Source organism: Oryctolagus cuniculus, chromosome 16 (assembly GCF_964237555.1).
Source record: "Oryctolagus cuniculus chromosome 16, mOryCun1.1, whole genome shotgun sequence".
NCBI classification, from domain to species: Eukaryota; Metazoa; Chordata; class Mammalia; order Lagomorpha; family Leporidae; genus Oryctolagus; species Oryctolagus cuniculus.
In genome coordinates this window covers 22675188-22690663 of record NC_091447.1, presented here as the reverse complement: position 1 = coordinate 22690663, position 15476 = coordinate 22675188, and the positions used below count along the sequence as shown (strand labels likewise).

Here is a 15476-nt window from a genome sequence, read left to right as displayed (position 1 = left end):
AGGACTGCCTCTTCGGTATTCAGCTAGTTGGAATTTTCCTGACAGTGCAAGTGTGAGGAGAGCGCAGCATTCCTAACCTCCATGAGCTCTGAGTTGGGTACACATGGCACCACAGTTCAGTTGCCCTGCTTGGGACTCCAGCATCCCATATTGACTGCCTAGATCAAGTTCCAGCTACCCCTTCTGATCCAGGTTCCTACTAAAGCAAACCTTGCCGGGCAGCCGGTGATGGCTCAAGTACTTGGGTCCTTTTTATCCTTGTGGGAGACCCAGATCAAGTTCCAGGCTTCAAGTTTCTGCCTGGCCCAGCCTTAGTTATTGAGGGCACTGGGGGAGTGAATGATTGAATAGAATCCTTGTCTGCCTCTGACTGCCTTTCAAAAAAAAAGAAAATAAATAATTTTTATTAAAAAAAAAAAGAACACAACATATATTCCAGGAGTTCTTAGATGACAGCAAGCCTCATTTTCATCTGAAGGACTTGCAAAAATAGAGATTTCTGAACTCTCCCTCCAGATTCTGTGGTTCAGTGTGTTGGGAGTAGGGCTTGGGAATTTATATTTCCACTTAAATTCCTGGGTGTTGATGTTATTGTTCCAGGCAACACACTTGGAGACCAGGTGTTTCTTGTATCAAAAGATGGTCATTTTTTTCTACCTAACACTGGAAATCATGTGTTCTATTGTAAGTAAATAGCACAACAATTGATAACATTGGCAAAAATGAAAGTATGAATGTAACTGTTTTATGAACAGATCCTTATGAGCAGTAGAATGTGATTTATGCCTAGGTTCTAATTAAATCTGAATTTGTTCATTTAATTTGCTCACTTTATGACATTTCATAAACCTCTATTTTTCTCAAGGTTAATGAAAATATTCTAGGCGCTGTAGCTATGCCCATGGATTTTCAAGAGATTGCAAGATCCACAGTGTTACTAAGGATCATCCCCACATCTATTTCACTTATCAAAGAAGTGGCTATAAAACACTGCAGGGAAGTAACTGAAGCTGCAGCCTACCTCATGTAGTCTTTCACACTCATTTGAACCATTCCTTGGTCATGCAAAGAAGCTGAAACAACAACAAAAACAAAAAGTAGAACTTAATTTCCTTTTACCTCAAGGAAGAGTTACTCATTCCCAAATGAACCAACATGGGACTGAATTTCCATATCCAAGTTTGCATAGATATGGAATACATGGCTTCTGTGTAGTGAACAAGGCAAAATGAGATCAAGGACCAGATTCTGTGGTCTGCACTTGAAGCACTATGCTTGCTCCATGAAGAGGGAAGTCAGTGGCTCTGCCTGCAGTGCTGGCATGCCATACGGGCGCCAGTTCTAGTCCTGGCTGCCCCTCTTCCAATCCAGCTCTCTGCTATGGCCTGGGAAAGCAGTGGAAGATGACCCAAGAGCTTGGGCCCCTGCATCCACGTGGGAGACCCAGAAGAGGCTCCTGGCTCCTGGCTTCATATTGGCCCAACTCCAGCCATTGTGGCCTTCTGGGGGAGTGGACCAATGGAAGGAAGACCTTTCTCTCTGTTTCTCCCTCTCACTGTCTGTAACTCTACCTCTCAAATAAATAAATAAAATCTTTAGAAAAAAAAGTCAGTGGCAAAGGGAAAAGTCACTGAAGGTTTCATGGAAGAAGTTGTACTTATCTTGGACTTTTGAGACTGGGGAGAATTAGATGGTTAGAGAAGAGGTGTTATTGTTAAAGGAGAAAGTGTATAAAGAAGTAGTACAAGGCAGGGTGCTGGGCTTGTCTGATTATATCATGGGACATCTGGGGATGCTCTCAGTACCGAAGGTTGGGAAGCAAGCCCAGGAACAGGTGAAAAAACACATGAAGGGCCTAGTACTTGTTGAGTATCTTCTATCCATTTGTATCTTTTAATCTTTCTAAAAGCTTTGTAATTTAGGATCTATCTTCATCTTTCAGAAAAGAAGCCGAGACTCAACAGAAGTTTAGTAATGAGACCAGATCACACAATCAAAAGTAGCAGATATAGGAATTTAGTACCACCTTATTGATTATAGCCATAGTAGTTACTATTTACTTAGCATTAACTTTGGGCAAGGCAGCATGCTAAGTGTGTCTCTACTTATTATCACAATAAATCCATGAAAGAGGTGGGATTAATTTCCACTCAACACAGAGAAAAGCTGAGGCGCAGAGAAATGAAATAAATTCATCATGGCCAGTGAGATGCCACAGCTTATTTTGTTGCCATTTTGTTACTGTTGCTGTTATTGTTTATTTTCAAAACACCACATGTCAACAGAATTACTTGCTGGTTATTTGAAAGCCAGAAAGAGGAGTTTACATTTATGTGTTAGTATATGGAAATTCATTAAAGATTTTTGAGCAAGCGCATAAATTTAAGAAAGAGCATGCTGAAGATTAATTTCCTAGTAGCAAACTTGAAATTAAGTAATTAATAAATATAGTGGCTCTCCGTTATCTCTGGTTTTGCTTTCTGCAGTTTCAGTTACCTGAAGTCAATCACCATCTGAAAACACGAAATGAGAAATTACAGAAACTAAGAGCCCACAAGCTTTCAATTGTGTGTTGCCTGAGTAGCATGATAGAATCCCTCACTGTTCTGCCTCCCTCCCTCTGGGACATGAATTGTCATTTTGTGTGGCTTATCCATGGAGTTTTCACTACTTGCCCATTAGTCACTTACTAGCCATCCCAGTTATCAGATCACATTGCAGTGCCTGTGTTCAGTCACTCTTATTTAACTTAATGATGGCCCAAAGCATAATAGACAGGAGGATGTAACTCCAATATGCCAAAGAGAAGTCATAAAGTACTCTCATTGAGGGAGAAGGCATTAGTTCTCTACTTAATAAGAAAGAAAAAGACAAAGATTATATGCTGGAGTTGCTAAGATCTGCAGCACAGTAAGATATTTTGAGAGACAGAGAGGCTGCATACATATAACTTTTACTTCAGTATATTACAGTTGTTATATTTTATTACTGACCATTATTGTTAATCTTTTACTGTATCTAATTTATAAATTAAACTTTATGTATGAATAGGAAAAAAAGTTATGTGTGTGTGTGTTGCCATGGTTTCAGGCATCCCCAGGGTGTTCTGGAACATATTTCCCCATGCAGATAAGAGAGGTGACTGTGTTGGATGGAGAAAGGCCAATTCAGGGGCTGTTGCATTACTCAGATCCTGTATCACATCCTAACATGTGGCTGAAATCTGCAGAAAGAAATGTCCAGAGTACGGGCAAATTCCTCAGCAGGTTCACCAGTTTTCTTGCTTCCACTCACTCAGACTCTCCTGGGTACAAATGAGTGAGTTTTCCAAAATTGGAATGTGTTGCCACCATGTGCTTCCTTGAGAATGTCACATTTTTCACTATAAGAAAGATAATACAGGTGGGAGAAAGTTTGGAAAAATGAACCTGGTAAGATTTGAACATAAGAAAGAAAAGTAAAATAAATCTTTAGTTTAAAGCCAGAGTTCTTGCCCTGACAGGGGACTATAAATAGATCTTAGGTGTTTGTGAACTTATCTCTGTCAAATTTTGGGGGTGGATATAGGAACACCCAAAATTTACAGCAGATTTTTCAAAGATGCAGTGACCCTGCTAAACAGAAAAACCACTGGAACAGAACAAAAACCACTGGAGATGTAACTGAGGTGTGAGTGAACAGCCCAGAATACACTGCCATCGAAGAGGTAGAGAGAAAACAGATACAGGGAATGCCTGACTTACCCAACACATGGGACTCTGTTGTCACAAGAGTCAGATAGGGAAGAAATAGAAATTTATTTTAAAGGTTTAAGTACAATGTGGGGACAGAGATGGTGTCTGTGTTTCTATTGCTTGTCCTACTCCCATGCAAACACCATTAATATATTACAGCACTTCCTCATCCAGCATAGATAGCCTCCCAGAATCTGTAGGAAATATACTACCAATTGATTGGAATCATCCAATTAGATGAGTGTGAGACCGAAGATGGTGGAATAAAGAAGGAGCTTACTGCTCTGGTCTAGGGGAAGATAGTTTTAAAAAAAAATGGAGAGTGCAGTCTCAGGGAAGAGTTAGAGAGAAAACGGCAGAGGAAACTTCAAATTAAAGTGACACTGTGAACATCTGTGGAGGGTTTGAACACACACAGTCCAGGAACTCAGCAGTTGAGAGCCTCAGCACCAGCCCTGGGGAGTGAGGTGAGACCAGACTCCAGCAGCCTAAGCCACTGGCAATAAATCTGTGGGAGAGTATAGCATGAGTCTGGCTTGGAGCCCTGTGAGGGACAGTGCACAAGCCAGCCTAGAGGAGAAGAAAAGGAGGCATGTGTCTCTCTTCCTGACCACCCAGAACTGCTGTTCTGTAGCAAGCTGAGAGAGGGCAGGTGCCATTTTGGACATATGTAACAGCTGTGCCAGCTCACATCCATGTGCCCAAAAAACAGCTGAGTGGAGACACCTGAGTATGGCTGGGAGAATTGAAGGGAGTGGGTGCTCATGACTGTAGGAGGCTTGTGTGCCTGGACTGTGAAAATACTATGGCTATGTGGCAGGGTGCAGAATGTGGCTGAGACTTTGGGCAGTCACTGTGAATGGCTCCACATTCCCAGGGCATCCTGATTGCCTGGTGAGAGGCATAGATGTGGGATCGGTGCTCTAACAAAGGACTGCACAGATTCTTTGTGTGGTTTTTGTGGCAGCATGGATGAATGTTGTACCCACTGAGGCTAGTGCCCAGGCATTGGTCTCATTAGAAGAGAGGAGGTGAGCATGAGACTATGCCAACAGAGCAGAACAAACCCCTCTTCTGGTAAAGAAAAAGAGATTTACTGTGCTCAACCTGGGTGTCATTTTGGACACTCACTTCACCTGTAGCGCTAAACAGAACTCCCTGGGCATACCCACCATATGCCTCTGGGTATTCACTTAAAAAATAGACACTCCACTAAGCCACAGAGGAATAGAACAAAGATAAAATCCATCACAAGAAAAAACAAAACAAAAAAGAAACCAACAAGTATCTCCATAAATGCAGAATAAATGCAGCAATTCAAGAACAAAGAATAAGGAAGACAACGTGATGCCCCCCAAAAAACACAACACTTCAATTCTAGAACGTGAAGATGAAGAGACTGAAGAAATGACAGAAATGGAATTCAAAAAGTTGATTGTAGGATTACTTTGAAGTAATCAGAAGCAAATCCACAAACTAACAAAATCTTTAATGACATGAAATAAAATTTCTCCTATGAAATTGAGATATTAAAAATCAAAATGACATCTTAGAAATAAAGAATTCAATAGAAGAAATAAAAAATGTGGTGGAAAGCCTTTACTGACTCAGTGAAGCAGAAGAAAGAATATCTGATTTAGAAGACAAATTGCTGGAAATTTTACAGTCAGACTAAAAAAAAGAAGAAATTAGAAAACTAAAACTCTGTTGGAGATCTATGGGATACTATCAAACTACCCAAAATATGGGTTTTAGGAGTTCCTGAAGGTGTGGGAAGAGAGAATGAATTACAAGGCCTTTTTAGTGAAATAATTATAGAAAACTTCCCTAATTTGGAGAAAGAAAGAGGTGCCCAAGTACAGAAAACACATAGAACTCCTAATAGACATGACTAGAAAAGATATTTATCACAATGCATTATTGTGCATGAGAGAAACACCAGATTACTTTCAGAGGATCTACAAATAGACTCACAGCAGACTTTTCATCAGAAACCCTACAGACTAGGAGAGAATGGTGAGATATATTCCATGTCTTAAGATAAAAAACTGTCAACTCAGAATACTGTACCCTGCAAACCTCTCATTTATGAACGAAGGTGAAATAAAGACCTTCCATAATAAACCAAAATTGAAAGAATTTGTCACTACCCATCCAGCCTTACAAAAGATGTTTAAGGATATACTACACAGAGAAACATGGTCATCACTATGAAAGGAGTATAAATCTCCCAGTAAAAGTACAAAGGAAATCCAAAGTAACTAATAGGAATATTTACAGGAAAATGGCAGGGCAAAGTCATTACTTAACAATAGTCATTTTGAATGTAAATGGCCTCAACTTTCCAGTTAAGACACAGACTGGATGAATGGATTAAAAAACAAAACCTATCTATCTGCCACCTACAAGAAACACATCTCACCAACAAAAATCTGCACAGACTGAAAGTGAAAAGATGTAAAAAGATATTCAACACTAGCATAAAACAAAAAAAAAAAATAAAGCTGGTGTAGCTATTCTAATATCAGACAAAATAGACTTTAAGACAAAAACTGTTAAAAGAGACAAAGAGGGACTGGCCCTGTGGCATAGCGGGTAAAACTACTGCCTGCAGTGCCAACATCCCATATTGGCACTAGTTCAAGTCTGAGCTGCTCCTCTTCTGATCCAGCTCTCTGCTATGGCCTGGGAAAGCAGAAGATGGCCCAAGTCCTTAGTCCCCTGAACCCGTGTGAAAGATCTGGAAGAAGTTCCTGGACCCTGGCTTTGGAACAGCACAGCTCCTGCTGCTGCGGCCATCTAGGGAGTGAACTAGCAGATGGAAGACCTCTATTTCTGGCTCTGCCTTCTTGTAACCCTGCCTTCCAAATAAATAAATCTGTAAAAAAAAAAAAAAGAGACAAAGAAGTACACTGTATAATGATTAAGAAATCAAGTCAACAGGAAGATGTGACTATTATAAACATATTCTCCTAATTACAGGGCACCTGGCTATTTAAAAGAAATGATAATGGATCTAAAGGGAGACATTAATTCCAATAAAGTAGAAATGGGGGACTTCAACACATTACTTTCAGCAACGGACAGATAAACCAGATAGAATATCAGCAAGGAAACAACAGTTAATTAAAACTATGGACCAAGTGAATCTAAATGATCTACAGAACTTTCCATCCTATAGTCACAGAACACATATCCTTCTCATCCAACCATGGAACTTTCTCTAGGTTTGACCACAATCTAGTTCATAAAGCAAGTCTCAGCAAATTCAAAAAGAGCAAAATCATACCATGCATCTTCTCAGATCACAATAGAATAAAGCTGAAAATAAACAACTCTAGAATTTCTAGAACCTATGCAAACACATGGAGACTGAACAACATGCTCCTGAATGAACAGTGGATCATTGAAAAAATTAAAAGGGAAATCAAAAAAATTCTGGAAACAAAGGAAGACAACAATACAACATATCAAAATTTATGAACTAAGCAAAAGCAGTGCTAAGAGGAAATTTCATGGCAATTAGTGCCTACATCATGATACTGGAGAGGCACCAAGTAAATGAGCTATCAATGCATCTCAAAGACCTAACCAAACCAAACTAAACCTAAAACTAGTAGGAGAAAAGAAATAATTAAAATCAGTGAATAAACACAATTGAAACCAAAAAAAAGCAACACAAAAGATAAGCAAAACAAAAAGCTGGCTTTTGAAAAAATAAACAAAATTGGCCCAACTAACCAAAAAAGGAGGGAGAAGACCCAAATCAAGAACGTTAGAGATGAAAAAGGAAATGTAACAACAGAAAACACAGAAATAAAAAGAATCATCAGAAACTGCTACAAAGAGCTGTATGCCAACAAACCAGGAAACCTAGAAGTTGTTGAAGGATTCCTGGACACATGCAACCTACCTAAATTGAGCCATAAAGACACAGAAAACCTAAACAGACCAATAATCAGGATGGAAATTGAATCAGTAATAAAGAACCTCCCAAAAAAGAAAAGCCCAGGACCAGATAGCTTCACTGCTGAATTCTACCAGATATTTAAAGAACTAACTCAAATTCTTCTCAAGCTACTTTAAACAATGGCTTCATTCTATGAAGCCAGCATCACCTTAATTCCTAACCCTAGCAAAGATGCAATAGAGAAAGAGAACTACAGACCAATTTCTCTGTTGAATATAGACACAGAAATCCTCAACAAAATACTAGCAAATCAAAGCCAACAACATCAGAAAGATCATACCTGGACCAAGTGGGATTTATCTCTGGTATGCAGGGATGGTTCAACATTCACAAATCAATAAATGTGATATATGACATTAACAAGTTGAAGAACAACAACCATATGATTTTCTCAATAGATGAAGTGAAAGCATTTGATAAAATACAACACAGTTTCATGATGAAAACCTTGAGCAAATTTTATGTAGAAGGAATGCTTCTCAACACAATCATGGCAATTTATGACAAACCCATGGCCAGAGCCCTATTGAATGAGGAAAAGTTGGAAGTATTCCCGCTAAGATCCAGAACCAGAAAAGGATGCCACTCTCACCATTGCTACTGAAAGTTTTAGCCAGAGCCATTAGGCAAGAAAAAGAAATCAAAGGGATACCGATTGAGAAGGAGGAAGTCAAACTATCCCTATTTGCATATGACAAGATTCTATATACAGGGAATCCAAAAGACTCCACTAAAAGACTATTGGAATTTATAGAAGAGTTTGATAAAGTGGCAGGATATAAAATCAACACACAAAATTGAACAGCCTTTGTATACACAGACAATGCCACAGCTGAGAAAGAGTTTCTAAGATCAATCCCATTCACAATAACTACAAAAAAAATCAAATACCTTGGAATAAATTTAACCAAGGATGTCAAAGATCTCTATGATTAGAAGTAAAAAACATTAAAGAATAAATAGAAAAAGATAAAAAATGGAAATATCTTCCATGTTCATGGACTGCAAGAATCAGTATTATCAAAATGTCTACATTACTAAAAGCAATTTACAGATTCAATGTGATGCCAATCAAAATACCAAGGATATTCTTTTGAGACATAGAAACAATGATGCTGAAATTTATAAAGAAATACGGGAGGCCCCAAATAGCTAAAGCAATGTTATACAACAACAAAAGACGCTGGAGGCATCACAATACCAGATTTCAATATATACTACAGGGCAGTTATAATGAAAACAGCCTGGTACTGGTACAAAAACAGATGAATAGACCAATGGAAGAGAAGAGAAATGCCAGAAACTAATCCAAGCATCTACACCCAACTTATCTTTGACAAAGGAGCTAAAATCAATCCCTGGAGCAAGGCCAGTCTCTTAAGAAAAATGGTGCTGGGAAAACTGGATCTCCACATGCAGATATATGAAGCAATACCCCTACCTTACAGCTCACACAAAAATCCACTCCAAACAAATTAAAGACCTAAATCTACGACCATATACCATCAAATTATTAGAAAATTTTGGGGAACCCTGCAAAACATCAGCATAGGCAAAGAGTTCTTGGAAAAGTTCCCATAGGCATCGGCAATCAAAGCCAAAACTGACAAATGGGATTACATTAAATTGAAAAGCTTTTGTACTAAAAAAGAAACACTCAGGAATGTGAAGAGGCAACCAACAGAATGGAAAAAATTACTTGCAAACTATGCAATTGATAAAGCATTAATAACCAGAATATATAAACTTTTCAAGAAATTCAACAAAAGGCTAGCGCCACAGCTCAGTAGGCTAATCCTCCACCTGCGGAACTGGCACCCCAAGTTCTAGTCCCGATTGGGGTACCAGATTCTGTCCCGGTTGCTCCTCTTCTAGTCCAGCTCTCTGCTGTGGCCTGGGAAGGCAGTGGAGGATGGCCCAAGTCCTTGGGCCCTGCATCCGCATGGGAGACCAGGAGGAAGCACCTGGCTCCTGGTTTCAGATCGGCGCAATGTGCCGGCCGTGGCGGCCATTTAGGGGGTGAACCAATGGAAGGAAGACCTTTCTCTCTGTCTCTCTAACTCCGCCTATCAAAAAAAAAAAGAAGAAAAAGAAAAGAAAGAAATTCAACAATAACTAAATAAGCGAAACAGTTAAGAAATGAGCAAAGGTGCTGTACAGGCATTTTTCAAAAGAGGAAATCCAAAAGGCCAACAGACACATGAAAAAATGTTCAGGATCACTAGCCATCAGGAAAATGCAAATCAAAACCACAATGAAGTATCATCTCACCCCCGTTAGAATAGCTTTCATACAGAAATCAACAAAGAACAAATGCTGGCGAGGATGTGGGGGGAAAAGGTACCTTAATCCACTGTTGGTGGGAAGGTAAAATGGTAAAGCCACTAAGGAAGACAGTGTGGAGATACCTCAGGAATCTGAATATAGACCTATCATATGACACAACAATCCCATTCCTGCAAATTAACATAAGTGAAATTAAATAAGCAGATGAAAGAGTTATCTGTACCCCCATGTTTATTGCAGCTCCATTCACAATAGCGAAGATATGGAATCAACTCAGATGTCTGTCAACTGAAGACTAGATAAAGAAATTATTTGATATATACACCATGGAATACTACAGAGCAGTTAAAAAAAAAAACACAAAATTCGGTGGTTTGCTACAAAATGGATGAAACTGGAAAACATCATACTTAGTGAAATAAATCAGTTCCAAAAGGATAAATACCATATGTTCTCTCTGTCCTGTGATAACTAATAGAGCAGAGCACCTAAAAGGCAATCTATAGAAGTGAAATTTACACTTTGCGAAGCAATGACTTTCAACAGCCTTTGTCTCAACTGTTGAGGAACAGGTTTTTTGTTTTTTTTTTTTTCATATTATTTTCATACTATTGAACTCTTTACTTAACATAGAGTTAATCATATGTGTATAAATTTGATTGAAAATAGATACTAGTAAAAAAAAAAAGAATGGGACTAGGAGAGCAAGGAAGAAGAGGTTTGGGAGAGTGGAGGGGAAGGCATGTATGGTGGGAAGAATCACCATGTCCCTGAAGTTGTAATTGTGAAATGTATGAAGTTTGTATTTCTTAAATAAAAGTCTTCTAGGGGGGGGAAACAAATAAGATGAGTAATGCCAAATGTGGAGTTTTGAGAAAAAGATTAATTTAGGGGCATTTGTCTGAATTTTAGCTGATCATTTGAAGAAAATACGTAACTACATCATAAAACATCCTAGAGTATAGTGACCAAGGGTGAAATAAATACAAAAGCAAATGGCCATAATCACAGTTATTGTGATATAAATGTGATGCTTCTAAAATTTTGTATGTGATATCTGGTACATATATTCACATCAAAAAGAATATAAAAGGCTGGCGCCGCGGCTCAGTAGACTAATCCTCTGCCTTGCGGCACTGGCACACCGGGTTCTAGTCCCAGTTGCCCCTCTTCCAGGCCAGCTCTCTGCTGTGGCCAGGGAGTACAGTGGAGGATGTCCCAAGTACTTGGGCCCTGCACCCCATGGGAGACCAGGAGAAGCACCTGGCTCCTGTCTTCGGATAGACGCGGTGCGCCGGCCACAGCGGCCATTGGAGGGTGAACCAACGGCAAAGGAAGACCTTTCTCTCTGTCTCTCTCTCTCACTGTCCACTCTGTCCACTCTGCCTGTCAAAAAAAAATATATATATATATAAAAGAATACCTGACTCAAACATTGCACCAGATCGAAAATGAAGCATAACACCAGTCTGTTTTTCCTATTATATTCATAGTTTTAGAACTTCAGATCATGGCAGAAAGAGACTAACAACATATGAAATCTTTTTGCAAATGTCTGACGATTTAAATAAATTTACTGGAGTTGTTGCACAGGATATCTTCTTCCATTTAGCTCTTCCTTCACCTAGGAGGCACCTCTAGGATCTGGATTTTGAAAGCTCCAAATCTCATTCCATAAGATACTATTAACCCATTGCAGTTCACTGACCTCCGCTCTGTGTTGGTGCTTCTCAAACTTGTTTTTAATAAACTTAGTGTCACAATGAACTAATAATAAGCTGTCCAAATGGAAGGTAAAATATTTACCATTTCAAACATTTTTTCCATTTCTCCCTGCCCTTCTTCCTACCAGCAGCATCTCTACTGCTTTGCCTGTAAGGCACAAGGTCAGCCCCCATTTATGGTTCCTATAGTTCATCTGGAGAGTTTCTGAGCCTCTCTCTCATGTCCTAAAATATCTCGAGTCTAAAACATTTTACAGTGTCATCTGCCAGTACCACCATTCTTGTCACTGCCTCAGTGTTTTCTGGTTGGGTACTATTACCATGGGTTTCCTGGAATGTGTGAATGAACATATGTGTGGGCCAGGAATCTGACATTGGGATCTTGCTCAAATGGTCAGTGAGGTAATGACCCATTCTCAGATACTGATGCAAAGAGTATCTCAGCTTAAGTTTTCAAGCAGCCTAACCCTATAGCAAATCTAGTCATCTAGGTTCCTTCATGGGACTCTAGGACATCTACTGGTCCCTGGCCAGAGACCACACCCTCTTCCCTGCCCCCACTGTTGGAAGCAGTCTGCTTGCCAGGACACCCAGGGCAACCCCCAAGAGGAAAAGAAGTCCCTCAAGTAAACGGGTTTTCTCGGGACTGGGCAACGTGGGTCTGGAATGGTTGCAGTGGGGGTCTTCTTACTTGATGACACTTATGACAGCCTTACAGCTTTAGCACCAGCTTGGCAAAGGACTCTCCCACCTTCCACTGTACTGAGAGCACCCTGGGAGGCTCAGCCACCACTGACAGGGGACAACAGGTGGGATGTTTGACCCTTTTCCTGAACCCCTTCTTCACGGATCTAGAAATATAGTTCTTACATTCTGTCCTATATTCCCAACACTCTTGCTTAAAATGACACAACTGTCTATCTATAGCCATTCAGACATAGCCCTCTCTGCTGCCAAGCTCAGGTTTTGGATAAAACCAGGCCCGGGAAAACTGATACAACTTTTTAAAACTCATACGATAAGTCTGATTTTTTTTTTTAAACTGTGGCAAAATCATTAAAATTAATTGGGTTTACAGCTTAACTTCTATTTTATATTCCCAAGTTCCCTAGGTCCTGAGAGACCATGTGGTATTTTCACAGTGCTACTGTGTGTTTACTTCGTGATGGTGGTGGAAGCGGAGACTTCCTTTCCAGGCCTGGGACCTAGGCAGTTGAGAGTCCTGCACTGGCCTATGTGGCTCTATTATTCCTTGCCTGTTGGAATAATTTGTCAGTCCTCTACCCCCACCAACTATGTTAATTTGTGAACTTTTTGGAGCTTACTGCAGTCAGGTTCTTCTTCCCTTTGCCTGTTTTCAATAATGAACTTGAATGAGGAAGCACAAGCTGGTGGCCCATGATGTGCTGGTTCCCACAAGGACTGGGACTTCTAGACTTTCCTTAAAACTTGGAAGAGCCAGCAGGACCAATCCAGGTGTCTTCAGGGAGGCAATCTGTTGAAGGCAAGGCGCTCTCCAATTTTATGCATTTCCTTCCCTCCTGCTTTGCTCATTAGCAATTACCTGCTTGGCTTCTGGAAGCATTGGAGTTGGCTACCTCTGAAAGGAATACGGATCTCATGCTCACTGAATGCCATAATGTAAGCAGCAGACTCCTCCTGTTACCCTAGATTTCCCCACATTTCTGCAGGCACCTGCCTGAGGTTGCCCCAGGTAGAAGGTGAGACCCTTACAAAGGTATTTTCACTCACCACACAAACCCCTGCTGGCTAGGAACTCCTCAGTTTCATACTTGGTTTCTCTCATTTCTCAGTTTTCACATTTTCTCCTTCTGGGATACCCTTGAAAGGTTTGTAAAACTAGAATTTACTCTCTAAAACCTGGAAAGATGGAGGAGGGAAAAGGTACTACTTCCACAAGTTTCCTAGATTTTAGTTTGGGTAAAAATTAAAGTGGAAAAAAAGTGTCCCTTCTCTATTCAATATATCCCATCCATGGGTTAAACTGCTGGTTCTGGTTCCCTTTTAGATATGGGAGTCTCCAGCCACCCTCCCTTCTGTTAGGTGGACTTCTGCCATCTGAAGCAGCAGACACTGCACTTAACCCTGCAGAATGTATTACTGGAGAAGATGTAGTTAGATATGCAGAAGGCACTAATTAGCACCTTTATTGGCTTAGAAAGCATTTTTATTTTGGTTTTCCTAAGCATTTCTGACTGATTCATGGAAGACATTTGGTTCTTTGGAATATCGTCCAATAGACTAATCAGATTACATTTTCACAGGGCTCTAAAATAATAGCATTCTCCAGCTTTCTGTATATTTAACTCCTGCACGGCCAGGACACTTTGTAGAGGTGGTCAGCAGTACTGGTTACTTCCATTAGCAAATTATTAATCCATATTATAAAAAGAGAGACATATTCTGACATTCATGCCCAATAGGCATGTTTTGCTGTTCTTTACCCACAAATCTTTTTCCAAATGCTGTTCTTCTTCCTCCCCCACTCCACTGCTATAAGGCTGTGTCCCCTCAAGCCTGAGTACATATGTGCCAATATGTGCCCTGTTTTCTTCCCAATACGTGCCCTGTCTTCCAAGAGAAACCCTGGCATTTGCCATTCCACTTCTTGGTGTAGTGTGTTCAGAACTCATTGCAACAGCAATGACAAACGTGTAACACACTTGCTTCAATTTCCTGTCACCACACCTACGGCAGTTATCATCAATTATCATCCCGAATTATTCATGGCTCTCATTCTGGGTGAAAAAAGAGATGGCATCAAAATTCTATTCAGCCCAATGCCCCACCATAACTACCTATCCATCTGAACCAGAACCTGACGTGACTTTTCTGTGCCATCCCAGCCCTAAGATACCACACATGAGCCCCTCTTTCTTAATTTTCAGACATTTGTCATCTCCCATGCTCTGTTTAACAAGAACATTTTCATATTGCTCCCTAGCATAAAACAACTGCTCTGCTCTGGTCACTTCCACACGCTTTTCTTCATACATTTAGCTTTCTTGTTTCTGTGGCTTTGTTCAATTTCCTATTTTTTCCACTGAATTCAATTTTCTTGCTTTGTTTCTTTGTTCAAAACCATATCCCTCGTTCACTGACTCACTGAAATCTCACCTCTTCTGTGAAGATTTCTAGACCTGACAGAATCATCTTCACTACATTTCAGTATGATGTTCTGTTGAAGAGCTTTGGGGAAACCAGATGACTTAGGATTATTCCTGTGCCCCTTTGGCTGAGAGTTTTGCCAGTGACACGGATCATACCTCTACTGATTTAGGCAACGCAGGCCAAGAATCACCTGGGTAAGAACACATAATGGATGTTGCTTGGGTTCAGGGAAGAGGCTGTCAGGGCAGAAGTGAGGAAGGGTCTTGTAGAGGCTATGAGATTGATTTGGATCAAGTCTCAAAAGAAGGACAAGAAGTGAAAAGAAAAGAAAGATAGAAGACTAGAGGAATTGGATGAAAAGATAACTAGGAATATAATGAGAGGGGATGAGAACAGAGGGTCTTGTATAAAAGATAGTAGAGGTTATATCTTGAATTCTAATGGTTCTGACATCCTTGAGAGCAAGCCCTAGCCACATATTTTATATCTTTGTACCTTTCACCTATAATAGCTCTTTTCTATAAATGCTTTTATTGACAAGCCCTAAGGGACTTTTCATGTTTAATTGGATATATTTTGACCTTTTCTAACAGTATATAGACTACAAATTTAGAATTTGGTTTTATAAGT

At 40.0% G+C, this 15476-nt stretch overlaps 1 protein-coding gene across 3 annotated transcripts in view; it reads right to left on the bottom strand.

Annotated features, from left to right (window-relative positions):
- The window catches only part of ITPRID1 (ITPR interacting domain containing 1), a 129305-nt gene that overhangs the window by 73268 nt on the left and 40561 nt on the right, over nt 1-15476 (bottom strand). For 2 of the 3 annotated variants that reach the window (XM_017344417.3, XM_070059415.1), the window contains one exon: nt 1022-1073. The exons of the other annotated variant lie outside the window; for it this stretch is intronic. In XM_017344417.3, coding sequence (XP_017199906.2) covers nt 1022-1073 — 52 coding nt within the window. The remainder of the gene's footprint in view (nt 1-1021; nt 1074-15476) is intronic. 3 annotated transcript variants of the gene reach the window in all.